The following is an 18,209-nucleotide window of genomic DNA, read 5'->3' as shown; positions in this document are numbered from 1 at the left end:
AGCAATACCATAATTTGATGAAGAACAGACCATGGGCACAGTAAAAAAAAAGCCTCAAAGTCTCCAGTCAATTGACTCCCGAGAGGATTGCAGGAAGCAAAAGGGAGAAACTCCCTGCCATAAACCTCCAGGCACCGTCAACTTGCCGATACCTTGGAAGCAGCCGACCACAGTCAACACTGAGTCCATCCGTCCGAAAACTTTGAGCTTCCAACCAGCCTCTCCGATACAGCCTCCCAAGCGCCATCCTCTGCCGAGTGCCTTCGACCTCTCCCCGGCCGCTGAAACACACAAAGCCGAGGATTTCGGGGCCTTCAGCTCCGGAGATTCCAGTTACCACACAGTAACAGCGGCAGCGAAGCAATATTTCAGAAGTTTTCCAGATGTTCCTCCGTGCTCTCACATCTGTCTCCATCAAATCAGAATTGTGCACGGTCCCCCGTTGACAGATGTTGACAGATAACAGATATCATCACCGAAGTGATGATAAGTACATGTCCGTAAGTACATTACGGAGGGCAAGCTGCTGCCCATACAGCAAGCTCCATCAGCAGAGAGTGATACAGTTTGGCACCAGCAGCGTCGCAGGAGTTGTCTATTAGGGTTGAATTTAACGTAGGACTGCCTTAGGGACTCCAGTTCCAGATTTTTTCTCCGGGTTTACTCCTGAAGCTTTTCCCACACATGGGTACAGCCACAAGGCAGTGGAATTTGAGATCAGAGTTTTCCTTCTCTTAGATGAGCAGCCAACCACGGCTGAAAGTCACATCTGCCCAAAGCAACTGGTTTTAAAGTGCCAGTAATCCACCTTTACCCTTTTTCCTGTTTGTAGAAATGGTTCAGCCACACTTAATAGCTAAGTCACACATGAAACCCAGGAGTTGGACTTGGTTGTCAGAGGTTATTTGAGAAGCACACCATTGGAAACATTTAACAGGTAGAGGGAGCTTATCCCCACTCCCACCCTGGCTATATCAACAAGAAGTTGTTAAAGTACAAGTAATTAATAGATGTAAAAAAGGTGAATTTTTGAGGCAACAACCAGTTATAAGTTTCACAGCATCAACAGGGCAAACAATCATTAACAATACAGACGAAATAATAGTGCCCAAAATGTTACTGCTAGAGGCGTCATAATGCAGAAAACAACAAACAGTGTAAAAGTGTGCTTAAATTGGACTCAAGGGAACATGCCTCTGAAATTTGAAGATGATCCAGGAAACACAACGTTGTTACAGAAAGTGTGAACTGAATGTGATGGGGTGGGAGAGTGTAAGGTGACGTGGTGTGATGGATTTTCTGAATATCCAATTTATTCAAGGGAGCTATGGCTGGTATGATTGCTTCAAAGAGTTTGCACATCTGCATTATGTTCACCTTCCACAAGAGCAGATATTGTGATGGAAAAATATTTTCCCTAGATGCTAAATGAATCAAGGAAGTTGTTACTCTCCTGATCAAATGTTTAACGTGGTGCAAATGAGCCTCTATTAGAAGAGGATGCCATCACACGCATTCTTTTCAACAGAAGAGGTAACTGCTCCAGGAGTGAAACAGCCAAAGGCTGCCATGCTCTTCTCCTTGGAGGCAATGGTGAGTGTGACTATCAATCTCTTCATCTATCAGTCAGAGAATCCGAGGACTTCATAGGGATACTCAATGGCCATTCGTCTAGTGGTCTGGCAGTCAAACAATAAAGCTTGGACGTCGTTGCTGCTCTTGCAACATTGTCATTAAAGCCAAGTTTTCTGTCATATGCGCAAGAACAATAAAAATTTTATTTGCAGCAGCATGAGAAGGAACATTGCATTATACATATAAGCATGCTATTTTTCTCTCCTGTAATCAAAAAACACTTAAACCAATAACCAAGACCACTGAGCCTTGCTCATTGTCAAGAGCGCTCCTTGGTATGTGATTAATGTTGAGAACAAAGCCAATGACATCAGGGCAGCATTTTCGCCCTTTAGTATCACTTCATTAATACAACCCTTGGACCATGGTGCTACTGTTAAGAACACCTCTCTGAGGATCATCACCTTGTCATGGTGCAGAGGCTTGTGAAGTCCCGAGACCCACGCTGTCTGGAGTTTAGCTATTTGGCACTTAACTCCTGGTAGGGTCACCCATGTCGGTGAGGTTCCAGACAGAGTAATCCAACCAAGACCTCAATGGTGGAGCTGGCTGAAGACAAAGACGTCACAATGGCAATAAGGCTACTACAACTACGTCGACTCAGGCCTAGGGGGCCGGCGTGAGGCAATAAGGCTGCAGCAGTGAAAGGTCTCAGTCATCTTGTATTCCATACCACTGATGCCTGACCCCATTCTGCCAATGCATCAGCCACTTCACGTTAAATAAATTCATGCACAGGTACCCTGCATTAAAGGAGTTCACCCTAACCTCCCAGATCAAGTCGTGTGGCAATTAGCAAGTGGTGAAGGGGGCAGGACTGTTAGGTCTGGATGAGCTCAGGATCCATTGTGCTGGGTTTTATGAAGGGCAACTAAAGGAGGAGAAGACTGGTTACTCTTGCACACAATGCAACAGAATATGTGGATCCCAGCTCAGCCTTTATAGCCAAAACACCACCCCTTAGGACAAGGGTTTCCAACCTTTTTTATGTCATGGACCAACGCCATGAAAGAAGGGAAAATCCTGCCTTAGGAGAATATCTTACTCAACATCCAGTGTTTGCACTACTTTGTTAGAAACAATGCTTACTACTTGTAGCATGTAATGAAGCATGCCATTTCACAAATAAACTTCAATGATAAACCCACCATTAAGGAAATTTGGATGAGGTACAACATCAAGATACTCAGAACTGACATTAATGACTCTTAGAATGTGTTAAATAGCATCCGAAAGAAATTTTCCCTCAAAATATTTCCCCAAAGACCTCTGAGAAGGTATTGTCAGGCTGTGTTTAATGAAATACACCAGTGATGTGGAAGAACCATTAGAATCACAAGACAATGAATCCACAAATGAGTATCTGTTCGAGCTTCAGCAACAAAATTCACAAAAGGCAGAAGCTGTCAGTAACATAACACCAACAACAAAACAGTTCACTACCTAGACGTTTTCTGAAGCATTCCTCCACATCAAGAAAGCATCGGCCAATTTAAAAAACAATTCCAATATGAAGACTACATGGCAGAAAATGTATTTTGTTATGAAGTGGCTCATCAGATGAAAAAGAGTTGCAAAGATTTAATCCTTGTTCATCTAGCAAAAGCCAAAGAACCCTCAAGATCAGTGTTGTTTGCGTCATCAAGTTCAGATCGGCCACCACCTGAAGACCATTAACAATTCTGCCTCCCACCTCCTGCACTGCCACCTTGACATGCAAAGCCACATGAGGGTATAAATTAACAGTAGACCACCTCACACCACTCATCTTGCAGACACTATCCTCCCAGCAAACTGCCTTTTCCAAAAGCTCCCTTCTGGAAAGCGCAATAAAGCCATTAAAACAAAAGTTTCATGTCATCTTAAAAGTTTCTTCCCCCAGGCAGTTAATCTGATCACTTATTCTAATTAGCCTGTCACTGCACTGCAGACACTCCAATGCTGCTTACACTGTAAACACATGCTGATATTTCTGTATTTACACACATTTTATACCACATCCCTCCTTTAACCTCTAACTTCATTTTTACATAATTCTTAATAATGGTTGAATGTTGCACCCTGACCAATGCACCATAGCAAATTCCCAATACATGTAAGTGTATATTGTAAATAAAGTTGATACTTAAAATAACTAATTTGATTAGGAGTATTTTAAATACAGCTAACTATATGAAGATATGAATCAAGAGTAGAAATATCCAGCTTGATCCCTCCACCAATCATTAATATCAGGGCTGAGCTCATTGCAATTTCAATCCCATAATCCTGGCTACTCATGGTAACCGTTCAGCTTTTGCTCAGTAAGCATCTCCCTCAAAGGTGATTCTGCTTTCTCTGACCTTCGACAAAAACAATTCCAAAGACTCACTGTCTTTGGAACAAGAATTTTAAAATTTCCTTATCTCTGACTTGAACAGGTGAGCCTTCTTTTTTGACAGTGACCCCCTAGTTCTTAAAAAAAAGGAAACATCCTAACGTTCTCCCCATATCCACTCAAGACTCATCAGGATCTGCTATATTTTCCACAAAAGAGGACACAATTCTAGTTTAAGATAGGATTATTTAAAATTTATTATTACCGATACTTGCACTGATATATTTTAAAAGTTTAGGATTTTTTGGCTGAACTTCTTCAGCTCTAGAACACAGACAGGTTTATTACATTGAAACCAAAGGAAAAACATATCCAATTTGAAAAAATTAACTTAATGAAGCATTTTTCAGAAACAAAACGCTTTTCATAATCCAAGAAGTACCTGGAGCACTTTCAGTGATTTACATAAAAGAACACCCAAGTAATTTTATAATTTCAACATCACAATTTAAACACACTTAGCCTTTCTACTTATCTTAGCAAAGGGGATAACCTCATAATTTTTCACATTATGTTCATCTACCATGTCCTTGCATTTAGCTGGAATGTCTATATCTCCCCCCCCCCCCCACCAAAGCTTCCGTATCCTCTTAATAATCCACAATGCTTCCCAGCTTCCATCATCATCAGACTTGGATATGTCGTATTCATCAGGTTATCCAGAGGATCCAGGCAGCATCTTACCAGCCACAGCCTCCCAACTCAAAACCCTTTATTCCTGCTCTCTAATTTATGCTGTTAACTGACCCTCACCTCATGAATGTTTATTATCCCCAATGCATAAACTCTAATTCTTGTTTAATAATCTCGTTTGACCTGAGCTTCCCAATGGACTAGTTCACCCTTACCCATTCCGCTAGCTACAAACTCAAAACATAAATTCTCAAATATGATTTCACTTCTGCATATCCATGACAACTATGCCCAACCATATTATTATTTTTAAATGCTTGTTAAACTTCATTAATAATAGATTTAATCAACATACACAAAATGCTAGAGGAACTCTGCAAGTCAGGCAGGAGGATGTTTTGGGCTGAGACCCTTCATCAGGACTGGAAAGGAAGGGAGCAGAAGTCACAAATAAGAACTTAGGTTGCAAGTCATTGGCTTCAGGGGATTTAATTATACTTCAGTTACTGAATCACATGGCACAGACACAGAACCCCATCAGCTCAAAAATACTAGTTTACACTACTCTCATTTCATTCCCATTCTGATGAAATGCCCTTAGACTCCACCATTTACCTACACATTCGGGGTAACTTATGGCAATAAATTAACCAACACTCCTGCACGTCTTTGGGAAATGGGAGGGAACCGGAACACTGGAAGCTCACACAGTTAAGGCTGATTTATACTTGTACGTACTAGCTTACGCCGTAGTCTACGCCAGTGGGCTACGTCGTTGTGAGTATTTATACTTGTGCATTGGTGTGTCTGCGTCGCTCTGCAATTCACCGCCAAAACGCTAGTTGGCGGTGGGGTTTCTATGCCACTGTGTTCAGTTTCTTCATGTTGAAACTCAACACGAAGAAACTCAAACTTCAAACAATGGCGACTGAAACTGAAGGAGGGTAAATTTTCTGTGCCTGTCTGGCCACTGAGAGACATCGACGAGGAAATGCATTTCAAATATTTTGAGATGTTGGCAGGTAGATTTGACGATTTTGACGATTTGGTTCATTGTCTCCAACAATTTATTTCCCATCAGTGTACACACAGTATACTCAGAGACTGGCAATCACCATTCGTGTTTTAGCTTCAGGTGGAAGTCAACAGGCTGTAGCAGCTAGCTACAAACTGGCGTCAAGCACAGGGTCCTCCATAATTTCGGAGGTCTGTAAAGCTTTATGGAAAGTATTGCAGCCAGAGTTCCTTCCCTGCCCTTCAGAAGCCCAATGGGAAGCTATTGCAGTGTAGGGGGAAATGTGATGCTACCAAGCGGACCAATCACAGTTATTGCGGTCTGCGTCACCGCGACGCGTAGTTACATTTTTGGGGAGGTGCATGTCAGGCTACGCCGTAGGGTACGCGACTATGCCGTCAATTTGACGCACAAGCATAAATTGGCCTTTACACCGAGAACATGGAAAACTCCGCATAGACGGTACGTGAGGTCAGAACCACTGGAGCTGTGAAGCAGCAGCTCTGTTAGCTGCATCACTGAATGACCCTCTCAATTGCTGCACATTCATTTTTCCAAATGATTCATTAGTTTAACAAAGATAATTTCTCTGAGCCCCTCATTCACTCTAGGTCTCTACAGTAATTCCAGTAAATTTTAGAGACTCCATACATCTGCTTCCTTGGAGACAAATAGAAAACATCTGTCCTCTATCAGACTCCCCCTCCTACAGCCCTGTATCTCTTTCACCGATCAACTTCCTAGCTCTTCACTTCATCCCTCCCAGTGTTACCCATCACCCTGTGTTTCTCTCTCCCCTCCCCCACCTTTTAAATCTACTCATCATTTTTTTCCCCAGTCCTACTGGAGGATCTCGGCCCGAAACGTCAACTGTACTCTTTTCCATAGATGCTGCCTGACCTGCTGAGTTCCTCTGACAATTTGTGTGTGTTGAATAGAAAACATTTGTTGAATTCCTCTGCCATTCACCGATATTATTTCTCCTATCCCAGTTTGCAACGGACCCATATCGACTTTAATAGATCTTTTTGTTTCTGTATTTCTATAGACATTCTTACAACTTGGCTCCACACTTCCTTGTTACCAATTTTTATTGATGAACCAGAGAAAGCATCATATCTGTGTGCCTAATAGCTGGTATGGCAACAGCAAGAAACTGCAGCAATGCGGACACAGTCAGCATATCATGGAAACCGGTCTCCACTCTATGCTTCCTCTGCCTCAGTAAATCACCCAGCATAATCAAGGATCCTACATTGTTTCTTCTCTCCTCTTTCATCCGAAAGAAAATACAAAAGACTGAAAGCACATAAACCAGGCCCAAGGACAGCCTTTACCCTGCTGTTACAGGATCATTACATGGTCCCAAGTACGATATGTTGGACTCTTGAACTCACAATCTACCTCATCATGATCTTGCACCTCATCGTTTACCCAGTCTTCATTTTCTCTATAACTGTTACACTTCATTCTGCATTGTTGTTCTACCTCAATGCATTGTGTAATGATCTCATCTGTATGAACAGTATGCAAGACAAACTTTTCACTGTACACATTCTCATAAGTCAATTCCAAGAGTTGGCACATTAATTACCGCTGAAAATTTGCCCTATTCTAACTGGGAATTGATGGCAACGATAGCAAAACCAGAGTCTGTGCAGGATCAGTACGAATTCAATGGCTTGTAAGTTTTTTCTATGCCCTATGAATTTATAACACTTCATTATAATAGCCTGGCTTCAAGTTGCCACCGAAGAATCTGTATGCATGGGATGAAACTGAACGTTCTGTTTGATCTCTCACACAAAAAAAACTAATTTGACAAATAACTTTAAATTTGCGACCGATCAATTGCGCGAACTAACAGTTCATGAACAACGGAGCAGGTTGTGAGACCGACGTGAACTAGATGTGGAGGAAGGTAATGCGTCCACAGCTGCACGGGGTGGTACTGGACTCCAAATGCTTAAACAGATGGGTCACCCATAAGGGCGCCCCTCTATCTGATGTTCAACACACTCCAGCCCGGGGCCGGGGCACCGTCTAGGCCAACTCCCGAGCCAGGTCTCGCTTCCGCCTCCTATATCGTGCCGACCCCTACTCCCACCCAACCCCGGGCACTGATCGAACGCAACAGCCCCACACCGCCACCCCAACCCAGTCCGCCGGAGAATCAGACGGGTCCGGAACCCCTCACCATGACTCCCGCTCCCGGCGCCGCTCCGGTCAGACGTGGCAAGACCCAAAGCAGCGCCGCGCGCTAAACTGACCGGCTTCCCGCGAAGGCACGGAACAAAGGTTCCGGGCAGCTCTACAGACCCAGGAGCACAGTTCGCCCCCTGAACTCCAAGAACACACCCCCACACTCTGAACCCCAGATTTACAATCTACACCTTGGGCACTAAGAACATGCACGAAGCCCCAGGAGCTTGATCACAGGAACCCCACCCCCCGAGCGTGTCTCAGATGCACCTTTACTCTGAACCCTTTGTCTCCAGAGCAACCCACTGCACTCTGGCATACCTTCACCCATGGATGTCGTCTTCATTTTCAGCACACGCCAGGACTAAACTCCCTTCACTTCTCCTGTTATTCAAAGAGTGTAATCTGATTCCCTCCATCACCAGCATCAAAGGCCTAGCTGCACTAGTTCATTGACAACTCTTTCGGCTTCTCTCACTTTCTCCAAATCAAGGCTACACAGTATATTGTTACTTGCCATGACGCAAACACAAACCCCAAACCTTTCTATCTCTAAAATTGCCTCCTTCCACTTTTATAGCACCACCTCCGTCTGATCTTGCCTTTCAGCAGATGCACAGTTTAAACCTTCGTACGTGCCTCCATCATTTTGACTCTGCACCTGTCACTGTCCCTGCCTCCAACACCTCCACTAGCACCTCATTCCACATTCAAACTACTCTTTTTTTTGTGAAAATATATCCCACATATCATTATTCACATCGGACTGACTGTGTTCGTGCAGGTTCGAGTGTGGATATTATCCCAGTATTGTGAATGTTTGTGTGAGGTATTGATACCTTATTGTCAGTCACACCAGACTGTTCTGGGGTGCATACTTGTGGAATTGGAACTGGTCTATTCTTGTCACATATACTGGGGTATAGTGAAAAGTCTGTCTTGCATACTGCACAGTGCATTGGGGAAGAAACAAGGCAAAACAATAAAACAACAACAATGCAGAATAAAGTGTAACAGCTACAGAGAAAGTATAGCGCAGGTAAACCATAAGACTATAAAACATAGACCCATTGAGTCTGTTCCGCCAATTCATCATAGCTGATTTATCATCTCTGTCAATCCCATTCTTCTGCCTTCTCCCTGTAAGCTTTGATGCCCCGACTAATCAAGAACCGATCAATCTCCACTTTAAATGTACCGAGTGACTTGGCCTCCACAGCCGACTGTGATGATGGATTCACCACCTTCTGATTTAAGAGTTTCCTTCCCATTTCTGTTCTAAATGGACATTCTTCTATTCTGAGACTGTACCCTCTGGTCCTAGACTCCCCCAGTATAGGAAATATCCTCTCCAATTCACTCCAACTAGGCCTTTCAATATTCAATAGGTTTCGATAAGATACTTATTCTTCTAAATTCCAGTGAGTACAGGCCCAGAGCCACTAGATGCTGCTTGTGTTAACCCTTTATTCCCAGGATAACTCTCGTCAACCTTCTCTGGACTCTCTCCAATGCCAGAAAATCCTTTCTTAAATCACGAGAGGCTGGATAAACTTGGGTTGTTTTCTCTGGAGCACCCGGAGGCTGAGGGAGATCTGATAGAGGCTGACAAGATTATGAGAGGCATAGATAGAGTGGACAGAGAGTATCTGTTTCCCAGGGTTGAAATGTCTTAATTCCAGAGGGCATGCATTAAGGTGGGGGAAGTAGGTTCAAGGGGGGTGTGAGAGGTAAGTTTTCACTCAGAGAGTGGCGGATGCCTGGAATGTGCTGCCTAACAAATACTCAAATACTTCAGAGGCCTTTAAGAGATGTTTGGATAAGGACATGGATGTAAGGAAGATAGACGGATATGGACATGGTGTAGGTAGGAGGGATTAGTGTTTGGGTGTTTTTGATTTGCTTTTTAGCTGGTTCAGCACAACATTGTGGGCCGAATGGCCTGTTCCTCCACTGGACTGTTTTATATTAAAGATAAGGAGCTCAAAACTCCAAGTGTGTCCTGACCAATGCCTTACAAAGCCTCAACAATAAATCCTTGCTTTATATTCTAATTCCCTCGAAATGAGTGCTTACACCACATTTGTATTTAAGGCTAGGCCTTCTGAGGCTTTTCAAATGTCATGTAACGTTCAGTTACATTGTCTCGTATATGTCTAGGGGAAATCCCACCCAGCACCCGCCTCAACGCTTCCCACGGAGTCAGTGCCCGCTGGAATCAATCCCAAACATCAATCGTCAGCCAGCACACCCAGTAAATTTTAACAAGTACACTTTATAGATATTGCTAATTCTATGACATTAATATAAATTCAATACAGAAAAGGAAGTAATGAAAAAAAGGCGCCAACACTTATCAAAGTCCAAGTTCTTCGTGCGCAACCGTTGGAGCTCAATCGATTCCTGACAACCACCCGGATCCTGTCGACTCATGGCTCGGGACCACCCGGAGTGATCGACCGGAGGCTTTCCACATGTCCGCCGTCCTCCCCATGTCCCCTCCGACTACCCGTCTCTCCTCCGTCCTCCCCGTCTCTCCTCCGACTCCCCGTCTCTCCTCCAACTCCCCGTCTCTCCACCATCCTCCTCGTCTCTCCTCCGTCCTCCCCGTCTCTCCTCTGACTTTCCCCCAAAAACCCCCACACGTCCACCGTCTTCCTCGTCTCTCCCCCGACTCCCTGTCTCTCCTCCAACTCCCCGTCTCTCCACCATCCTCCCCATCTCTCCTCCGTCTCCCCATCTCTCCTCCGACTCCCCATCTCTCCTCCGACTCCCCATCTCCCCTCCATCCTCCCCGTCTCTCCACCGTCCTCCCCGTCTCTCCTCCGACTCCCCGTCAAAAGCCCCCGCACGTCAGCTGTCCTCCCCGTCTCTCCTCTGACTCCCCCCAAAAAACCCCCGCACATCCACCGTCCTCTCCGTCTCTCCTCCGACTCCCCATCTCTCCACCGACTCCCCGTCTCTCCTCCCACTCCTCGTCTCTACTCCGACTCCCTGTCTCTCCACCGACTCCCCGACAAAACCCCCGTCCACTGTCCTCCTCGTCTCTCCTCCTACTCCACGCCAAAACCCCGTCCACCGTCCTCCCCGTCTCTCCTCTGACTCCCCGTCTCTCCTCCGACTCCCCATCTCTCCACCGTCCTCCCCCTCTCTCCTCCGACTCCCTGTCTCTCCTCCAACTCCCCGTCAAAAGCCCCCGCATGTCCGTCGTCCTCCCCGTCTCTCCTCCGACTCCCCATCTCTCCACCCACTCCTCGTCTCTACTCCGACTCCCTGTCTCTCCACCGACTCCCCGACAAAACCCCCGTCCACTGTCCTCCTCGTCTCTCCTCCTACTCCACGCCAAAACCCCGTCCACCGTCCTCCCCGTCTCTCCTCCGACTCCCCATCTCTCCACCCACTCCTCGTCTCTACTCCGACTCCCTGTCTCTCCTCCGACTCCCCCCAAAAACCCGTCCACCGTCCTCCCCGTCTCTCCTCCGACTCACCGTCAAAAGCCCCCGCACGTCCGCCGTCCTCCCCATCTCTCCTCCGACTCCCCCCAAAAAACCCCCGCACGTCCGCGGTCCTCTCTGTCTCTCTTCCAACTCCCCGACAAAACCCCCGTCCACTGTCCTCCTCGTCTCTCCTCCTACTCCACACCAAAACCCCATCCACCATCCTCCCCATCTCTCCTCCGACTCCCTGTCAAAACCCCATCCACCGTCCTCTCCGTCTCTCCTCCGACTCCCCATCTCTCCTCCGACTCCCCGCCAAAAACCCCCGCACGTCCGCCGTCCTCTCCGTCTCTCCTCCGACTCCCCATCTCTCCTCTGACTCCCCGCCAAAAACCCCCGCACATCCTCGGTCCTCTTCGTCTCTCCTCCGACTCCCCGCCAAAAACCCCATCCACCGTCCTCCCCGTCTCTCCTCCGACTCCCCCACAAAACCCCGTCCGCCGTCCTCCTCGTCTCTCCTCCGACTCCCCGCCAAAAACCCCATCCACCGTCCTCCCCGTCTCTCCTCCGACTCCCCGTCAAAAACCCCCATCCGCCGTCCTCCTCGTCTCTCCTCCGACTCCCTGCCAAAAACTCCGTCCACCGTCCTCCCCGTCAAAACCCCGTCCCCAGTCATATGAGACAGCATTATCATCCGAAAACAAAATGATACATGACCACCCATTGGCTAACAGCACCCTGCTGTCTATAATGACCCAAGCAAATGTCTAGTTACAGACTTTCTCAGCATTCCCCAGTATAACATAACAAAGAAGCCATTTTAAATTTAACAAAAAAGAAAGACCCCGTACAGTCAGAAATGGACAAAACCATTGGTTAGTTAGTAGAACTGCTTCCTAATAACTCTAGAGACTTGGGTTTGATCCTGACCTCCAACGCTGTTTTTGTGGAGTTTACACATTCTCTCTGGATTTCTCCCACATCCCTAAGATTGGTGGGTTGGTAAATCAACTGGCCACTTTTAGTTGCCCCAAAGGCATAGGTGAGTGGCAGAATCTGAGGCAATTGATGGAAACATGATGAGAATAAAACAGGACCAGTATTGGATTAGTGTAAATGGGCAGTTGAAGGTGAGCACGAACTTGGAGAGACAAAGGTCTGTCTCTGTGCTGTATGACTAACATTCTAACACGTTGCTTCACTGTGATTAACTAAATATGTGTGAATTGCTGATGGAAGATGCTGAAATTTGGGGAAAATGCTATCTGCTGGAGGAATTCAATGGGCTGAGCGGTATCTGTGTGTGTGGTGGGGTGGGGGAAGGAATTGTCACCATTTTAGATCGATATTGTTCATTATTCCTCCCCCACCTCGGATTCTGCCTAACCTGCTCTATACGAATTGCTCTACAACATGCACCCAACTGTAAGTCAGTAGTAGCACCCACGCCTTGTGGATACAACACCCAACACCAAACCTGTAGCACATGTTAAAACTTCAGTGAGGGACTGAGGGAGCACTGCCCTCGCTGAGATCATCAAAGGCGCGCATGAATCGAGTGTCTTTCACATCATCAGCTCAGCCTAAGATTCTGTATACTGAAGTACATTTTGAAGTGCAATCAATATTACAATATAGGAAAAGTAGCCGTCATTGGCACACAACATGTCTGTTTTAAGGGCCTACAAACAACCTATGGTCCTCACCTACTATTGCTTATTGACTACAATACCCTAATTCCAAGCAAAGTCATCACCAACTCCGGCTACTGGGAGGCAACCACCTCCCTCTTCGAATGGATTCTCAACTTCCTGACTAACTAATCTGTAAGGATGGGCAGCAACAACTCCACCACAATTATTCTAAACACTGATGCTCCATCAGGTTGTGTCATCAGTCTTCCCAGTACGCTCGGGTTGGCGTGGGCAGGGTTTTCTCTAACCCCATCTACACGTTTGCAGGTGATACCACTGTGGTGGGCCATGAATAATGATCAGCCAGGGTTCAGGAAGGAGGTAGAGAGCTTAGTAGCATGGTGCCATGACAACAAATTCTCCATCAATGTCAGCAAAACTAATGAGCTGGTCATTGACTTCAGGAAGCGGGTTGGTGCACATGGTCCTGTCTACATCAACAGTGCTGAGGTTGACGTGGTTGAGAGCTTCATGTTCCTGGGAGTGCACAGACTAATAGGCTCTATAGATGCCACAGCCAAGAAAGCTCACAATGCCTCTACTTCCTCAGGAGGTTAAGGAAATTTGGCATGTCCTCATTGACCCTTACTAATTTTTTAAATCAACATACCATAAAAAGCATCCTACCTGGACGTGTCACAGCTCGGTATAGCAACTGCTCTACCCATGACCACAAGAAACTGCAGAGAGTTGTGGACCTGGCTCAGCACATCACAGAAACCAGCCTCCCCTCTGTGGACTGTCTGTGTTCCTCACTGCCTCAGTAAAGTAGCCAACATAATCAAAGACCCCATCCCAGACATTCCGTCTTCTCCCCTCTCCCATCAGGCAGAAGATAGAAAAGTCTGAAATCTCCAGGCTCAAGGACAGCTTCTGTCCTACTGGTATAAGATTATTCAATGGTTCCTGAGTGAGATTAGTGGACTCTTGACCTCACAATCTACCTTATTGTAATCTTACGCCTTACTGTCCTCCTGCACCACACTTTCTCTGTAGCTGTTACATGTTATTCTACCACAATGCACTGTGTAGTGAATGATCTGACTGTACGAACAGTATTGCAAGACAAGCTTTTCACCGTACCTCAGTAGATCAGAATCAGGTTTAATATCACTGGTGTATGTCATGAAATTTGCAGTTCTGCAGCAGCAGTACATTACAATACATGATAATAAAAGTTATAAACTACAATAACATATATATATATTTTATTTAATTTCATATATATATATATATATATATGAAATTAAATTAAATAAGTAGTGTAAAAGGAGAGATTAAAAAAAAGAAAAAACAGGTGATTTACATGGGTTAATTGACCATTCAGAAATCTCATGGCTGAGGGGAAGAAGCTGTCCCTGAAATGTTGAGTGTGCATCCTCAGGCTCCTGTAGCTCTTACTTGATGGTAGCAGTGACTAGAGGGCATGTCCTGGGTAACCTTTTTGAGGCATCAACAATATAAAGTGCAAATCATAACCAGGTAGATTGTGAGGTCAAGAGACCAATCTATCAAACGAGTGAAAATATTTAAAACATCATCATCAGTCCTGTAGATGTCTAGATATAGGGTCTCCGAAACATTGACCGTCCTTCTGCCTTCACAGACGCTGCCCGTCCAGTTGGCTTCTATCAAACTGTAGCTGGTCCTGCTCCAGCTTCCAGCGCTGCGCCTCCTGCTTGTCCGTACTTCGCTCTTCCTGCCAGCAGGTGCCGCTGTCAGCCACGGGGGAGGGGGGCATCGCGATTGACTTCTCACCCGGGTGACGTCAGCGCGAAGCGGGCGCCATCTTGTCCGATGGCAGAGCCGCGAGCGGCTGACAGCCCAGCGCCAGGAGCCCCGAGTCACGGTCCCTTCACCCGGCACCATGACCAACGTGTCCTACCACATCTCCAACCTGCTGGAGAAGATGACCTCCAGCGACAAGGACTTCAGGTGAGTCCGGCAGCTGCAGCTTGCCCAGGGTCGGGGGATCTCCGGCCTTGTGTGTGTTGTGTATGCGCGGGGTCCCGGCCCCCGGTACCACAATACTTTCGGGGCCGCGCAGCTTCGGGCCTGGCTCCGTGCTGCCCGGCTCCGGAGCTGACCTCGGTTCTTAATTCAGGGGGTGGGGAGTGGCGTGGGAGGAAGAAGATTCTGGTGAAATTATTGAGATTATGTTGTCCGGGACATTTTCATTTCATTGGAACTTTCGCTTTTAGCGGTGGCCTTTCTTTAATGATGTTTGGCTGTCACAGTCCATTCTGTGCTGAACTAAAATGTAGGAATAAAGATGTCCTAAAGTCTCACCCAACTCAGGTATCAAGGAATTCTCATTACTTTCCGTCCAGTCAGTGTTAATCGAGTTACATATAGCGGCCGTTCTGTTGTTGAATACTTTGGGCATTAACTATACTGGATTAAAGGAGGAATGTTAACCAAGGTGGAACATTATTTGCTCTTCCAGCAGTGCTTTGTGGTAGTAGGGTTATAAGCACGGGATTCTGCAAATGCCTGGAATCCAGAGTAACACATACAAAATGCTGGAAAGGAATATTGAGAATCCATGTTTCAGGCAGAGACCTTAAGATTACTTTTGTTTACAGAGTTATCTTTCTACGGGCATGGTGAACTCAATTTAATATCTCACCTGATAAAGACTGGAGATTTTATTAAATTGCCTTTTGCGGACATTTCCTACAAGAAAACTGAATGGTGGGTTTTCAGCATTGAACTGTTTCAAAAGTACCTAGAATGCTCTGAAAACCCATAGTATGAAATAAGATGAAATTAGCTTTATTTGCCATGGGTGCATTGTAACACAGCAAAACGTGCCATTTGTGTCAAATCAGTGAGGACTGCGTTGGGTAGCCTGCAAATGTCGCCACGCTTCTCTTGCCCACAACTCACTAACTCTAATCGTAGATCTTTGAAATGTGGGAGGAAATCGGAGCATTGGTAGGAAGTTCTCACAGTCATGGGAAGAACGTACAAATCTCTTTCAGACAGTGACTGGAATTGAACCCCGATCCTACAGTACATCGCCATGCCGCCCTAGATGAGGTTCTTTTCACAGTGCAGTTCTGAATACCATTTGGAATTTCCAAGCAAACTGCTCAGACTGCAACTTAAGATACCAAGATGGGAATTGGAACTCGGACCATACCACTGATCCATACTTCCTGATATTAGATTTTTAAAGCTGTCCTGGCAGCTTTTGGGTTGGCAGATTGAATGCATGAACCCATTGCAGCTGTTGAATGCAGTAGGGGTAAACAGCACTTGCTTCACTTCATGATTTGCCAATTGACCAAGGACTCTGGATGTAACTGGAGTGCCCTTGATTATAGGGAAGAGGATTTTCTATTCTCAGTGAACAATGTTGTATTGCAGACAACAAGGAAATCTCAGCTTTCCTTTAGTTTCCAGTGAGATGGCCGAAGTATAATTTATTTATTTGGAGATACAACGCGGTAACAGGCCCATGCTGCCTAATTACACCCATGTGGCCAATTAACATACTAACATGTATGTCTTTAGAATATGGGAGGAAGCCCACACAGTCACAGGGAGACAGTGTCTGAGTTGAAGCTGGGTCACTGGCACTGTAGTAGTGTTATGCTAAGCACTATGCCATTGCTGCAGCCTACTATACATGCTGAGCTAGTTGATTGCTTGTGTTCTGTACATCAGAAGTTCATGCACTCTTCTGATTGACTCAGCATGAAATCCCTCTCCATCCCTTGACACTGATTTCTTTCACTGGATGCTCATCGTCAACTAGGTCATCTGTAAGTGTCCATGACCCAGAGGAACTCAGTCGTCTGAATAGAAGGGGTGTAATTCTCTCGTGTTTGAAATCTAATGTATGCTGGGTCCCTGGAATTGTTTTGACAAGCTGATGAAACAAGCAAGATCTGATTTCAGATTGTTGCTGTAAATGAAGATTGTTCTCTGTTAAATGCAGTGGGTTTTGGCCGAGACCCGTAATTATTTCCAGTTAACCGCAAAATTTCTAATGGGGGAGGGGGAGCCTGGGTCTTCTGTTTCCGAAAAGACCCAGACTTCGGTTCACATCTGTGTTAATGTTCCATAAGTATGTGGTAATTTCTTTCTTGCTAAGAGTTTTAAATCACCATAGATTAAGTAAATTTGTTCACCAATCTCAGCCCCTGCTGTGCAATATTTGGCTCGTGTTTTACTGGCTTTTGCATTTCAGGTTCATGGCCACCAATGACCTGATGGTCGAGTTACAGAAAGATTCCATCAAGTTGGATGATGACAGTGAGAAGAAGGTGGTGAAGATGCTGCTTAAACTGCTGGAGGATAAAAATGGAGAAGTACAGAACCTGGCTGTGAAGTGGTAGGCAACTATTCCAAAATCCATCCATACGTGGCACCGTAACCATTTATTGTTAATCTTTGACATGGTTGACTCTGGGTAAATGTTACGCTAGGCTGTCCTGAATCTTTAGGCTCGGCATTTAGATTTGGTGTATAACTGCACGTGAGGGAATTACATCATTTCAAGAGCACAAGAAATTCTGCAGATCCTGAAAATCCAGAGCTACATACAGATGTCCTGATGAAGGGTCTTGGCTGAAATGTCGACTGTTTATTCCTCTCCATAGATGTTTACCTAAGTTCCTCCAGCATTTAATGTGTTGCTTTATATTATTTCAAGTGTGTTTTTCACCCCATTGCGTGTAACCATCCTTGGTGATTCCATTACGTTAGTTCAAGTGGCAGTGTGGCTCCATTTTGATGCACAAAGGCGGTTACTATTCTCTTCCAGTTTATCTGGAAGACTGAGACTGGAGGTGGTAACGATTGTATTAGTAACTCCTGAAATGAGAGTAGGTTCATAGTCAAATGTTGCTTTCATTGCTGCAGCTGAAAGGAGAACTAATGAATGTCAAGTATGTTAACTGGGGAGAGGAAAAAGAAAAGTGCAAGTAAAAGAATAGAGCAGAAAGGCATCTCAGAATGTGTGGCACAGATAAAGGTGTTACTTGTACTAAGATACATAGAAGGAATAACGAGTAAATTAAGGCACATGTATAACTTTTTTGTGATGTGTCTTTAGGGCAGTCGCCGGCTGGTGGCGTCGTGTTATCAGCGCCGGACCTCGGAGCAAAGGCTCCCGAGTTCGAATTCAGCCAGCCCCCTTGCATGCTTTCTATCCGTGCTGGGTTGAGCGTTGAGCTAGCAACTCGGCCTTGTAAAAAACAAGAAAG

At 45.6% G+C, this 18,209-nt stretch overlaps 2 protein-coding genes across 2 annotated transcripts in view; one reads left to right on the top strand and one right to left on the bottom strand.

The window, feature by feature from the left end:
* Window positions 1-7,927, bottom strand: part of sec13 (SEC13 homolog, nuclear pore and COPII coat complex component) — a 54,615-nt gene extending 46,688 nt beyond the window's left edge. Inside the window, exon 1 of the mRNA XM_072280665.1 lies at window positions 7,858-7,927. Coding sequence (XP_072136766.1) covers window positions 7,858-7,860 — 3 coding nt within the window. The 5' untranslated portion in view covers window positions 7,861-7,927. The remainder of the gene's footprint in view (window positions 1-7,857) is intronic.
* Window positions 7,928-14,765: 6,838 nt separating this feature from the next.
* Window positions 14,766-18,209, top strand: part of LOC140211147 (cullin-associated NEDD8-dissociated protein 1-like) — a 52,455-nt gene continuing 49,011 nt past the window's right edge. The window contains exons 1-2 of the mRNA XM_072280663.1: window positions 14,766-14,928; window positions 17,192-17,335. Of these exons, the coding sequence (XP_072136764.1) occupies window positions 14,861-14,928; window positions 17,192-17,335 (212 nt within the window). The 5' untranslated portion in view covers window positions 14,766-14,860. The remainder of the gene's footprint in view (window positions 14,929-17,191; window positions 17,336-18,209) is intronic.

This window comes from Mobula birostris, chromosome 16 (assembly GCF_030028105.1).
Source record: "Mobula birostris isolate sMobBir1 chromosome 16, sMobBir1.hap1, whole genome shotgun sequence".
In the NCBI taxonomy this organism is placed as follows: Eukaryota; Metazoa; Chordata; class Chondrichthyes; order Myliobatiformes; family Myliobatidae; genus Mobula; species Mobula birostris.
Note: the sequence above shows the minus strand (reverse complement) of the source record. Positions and strands in the feature narration are given on the sequence as shown.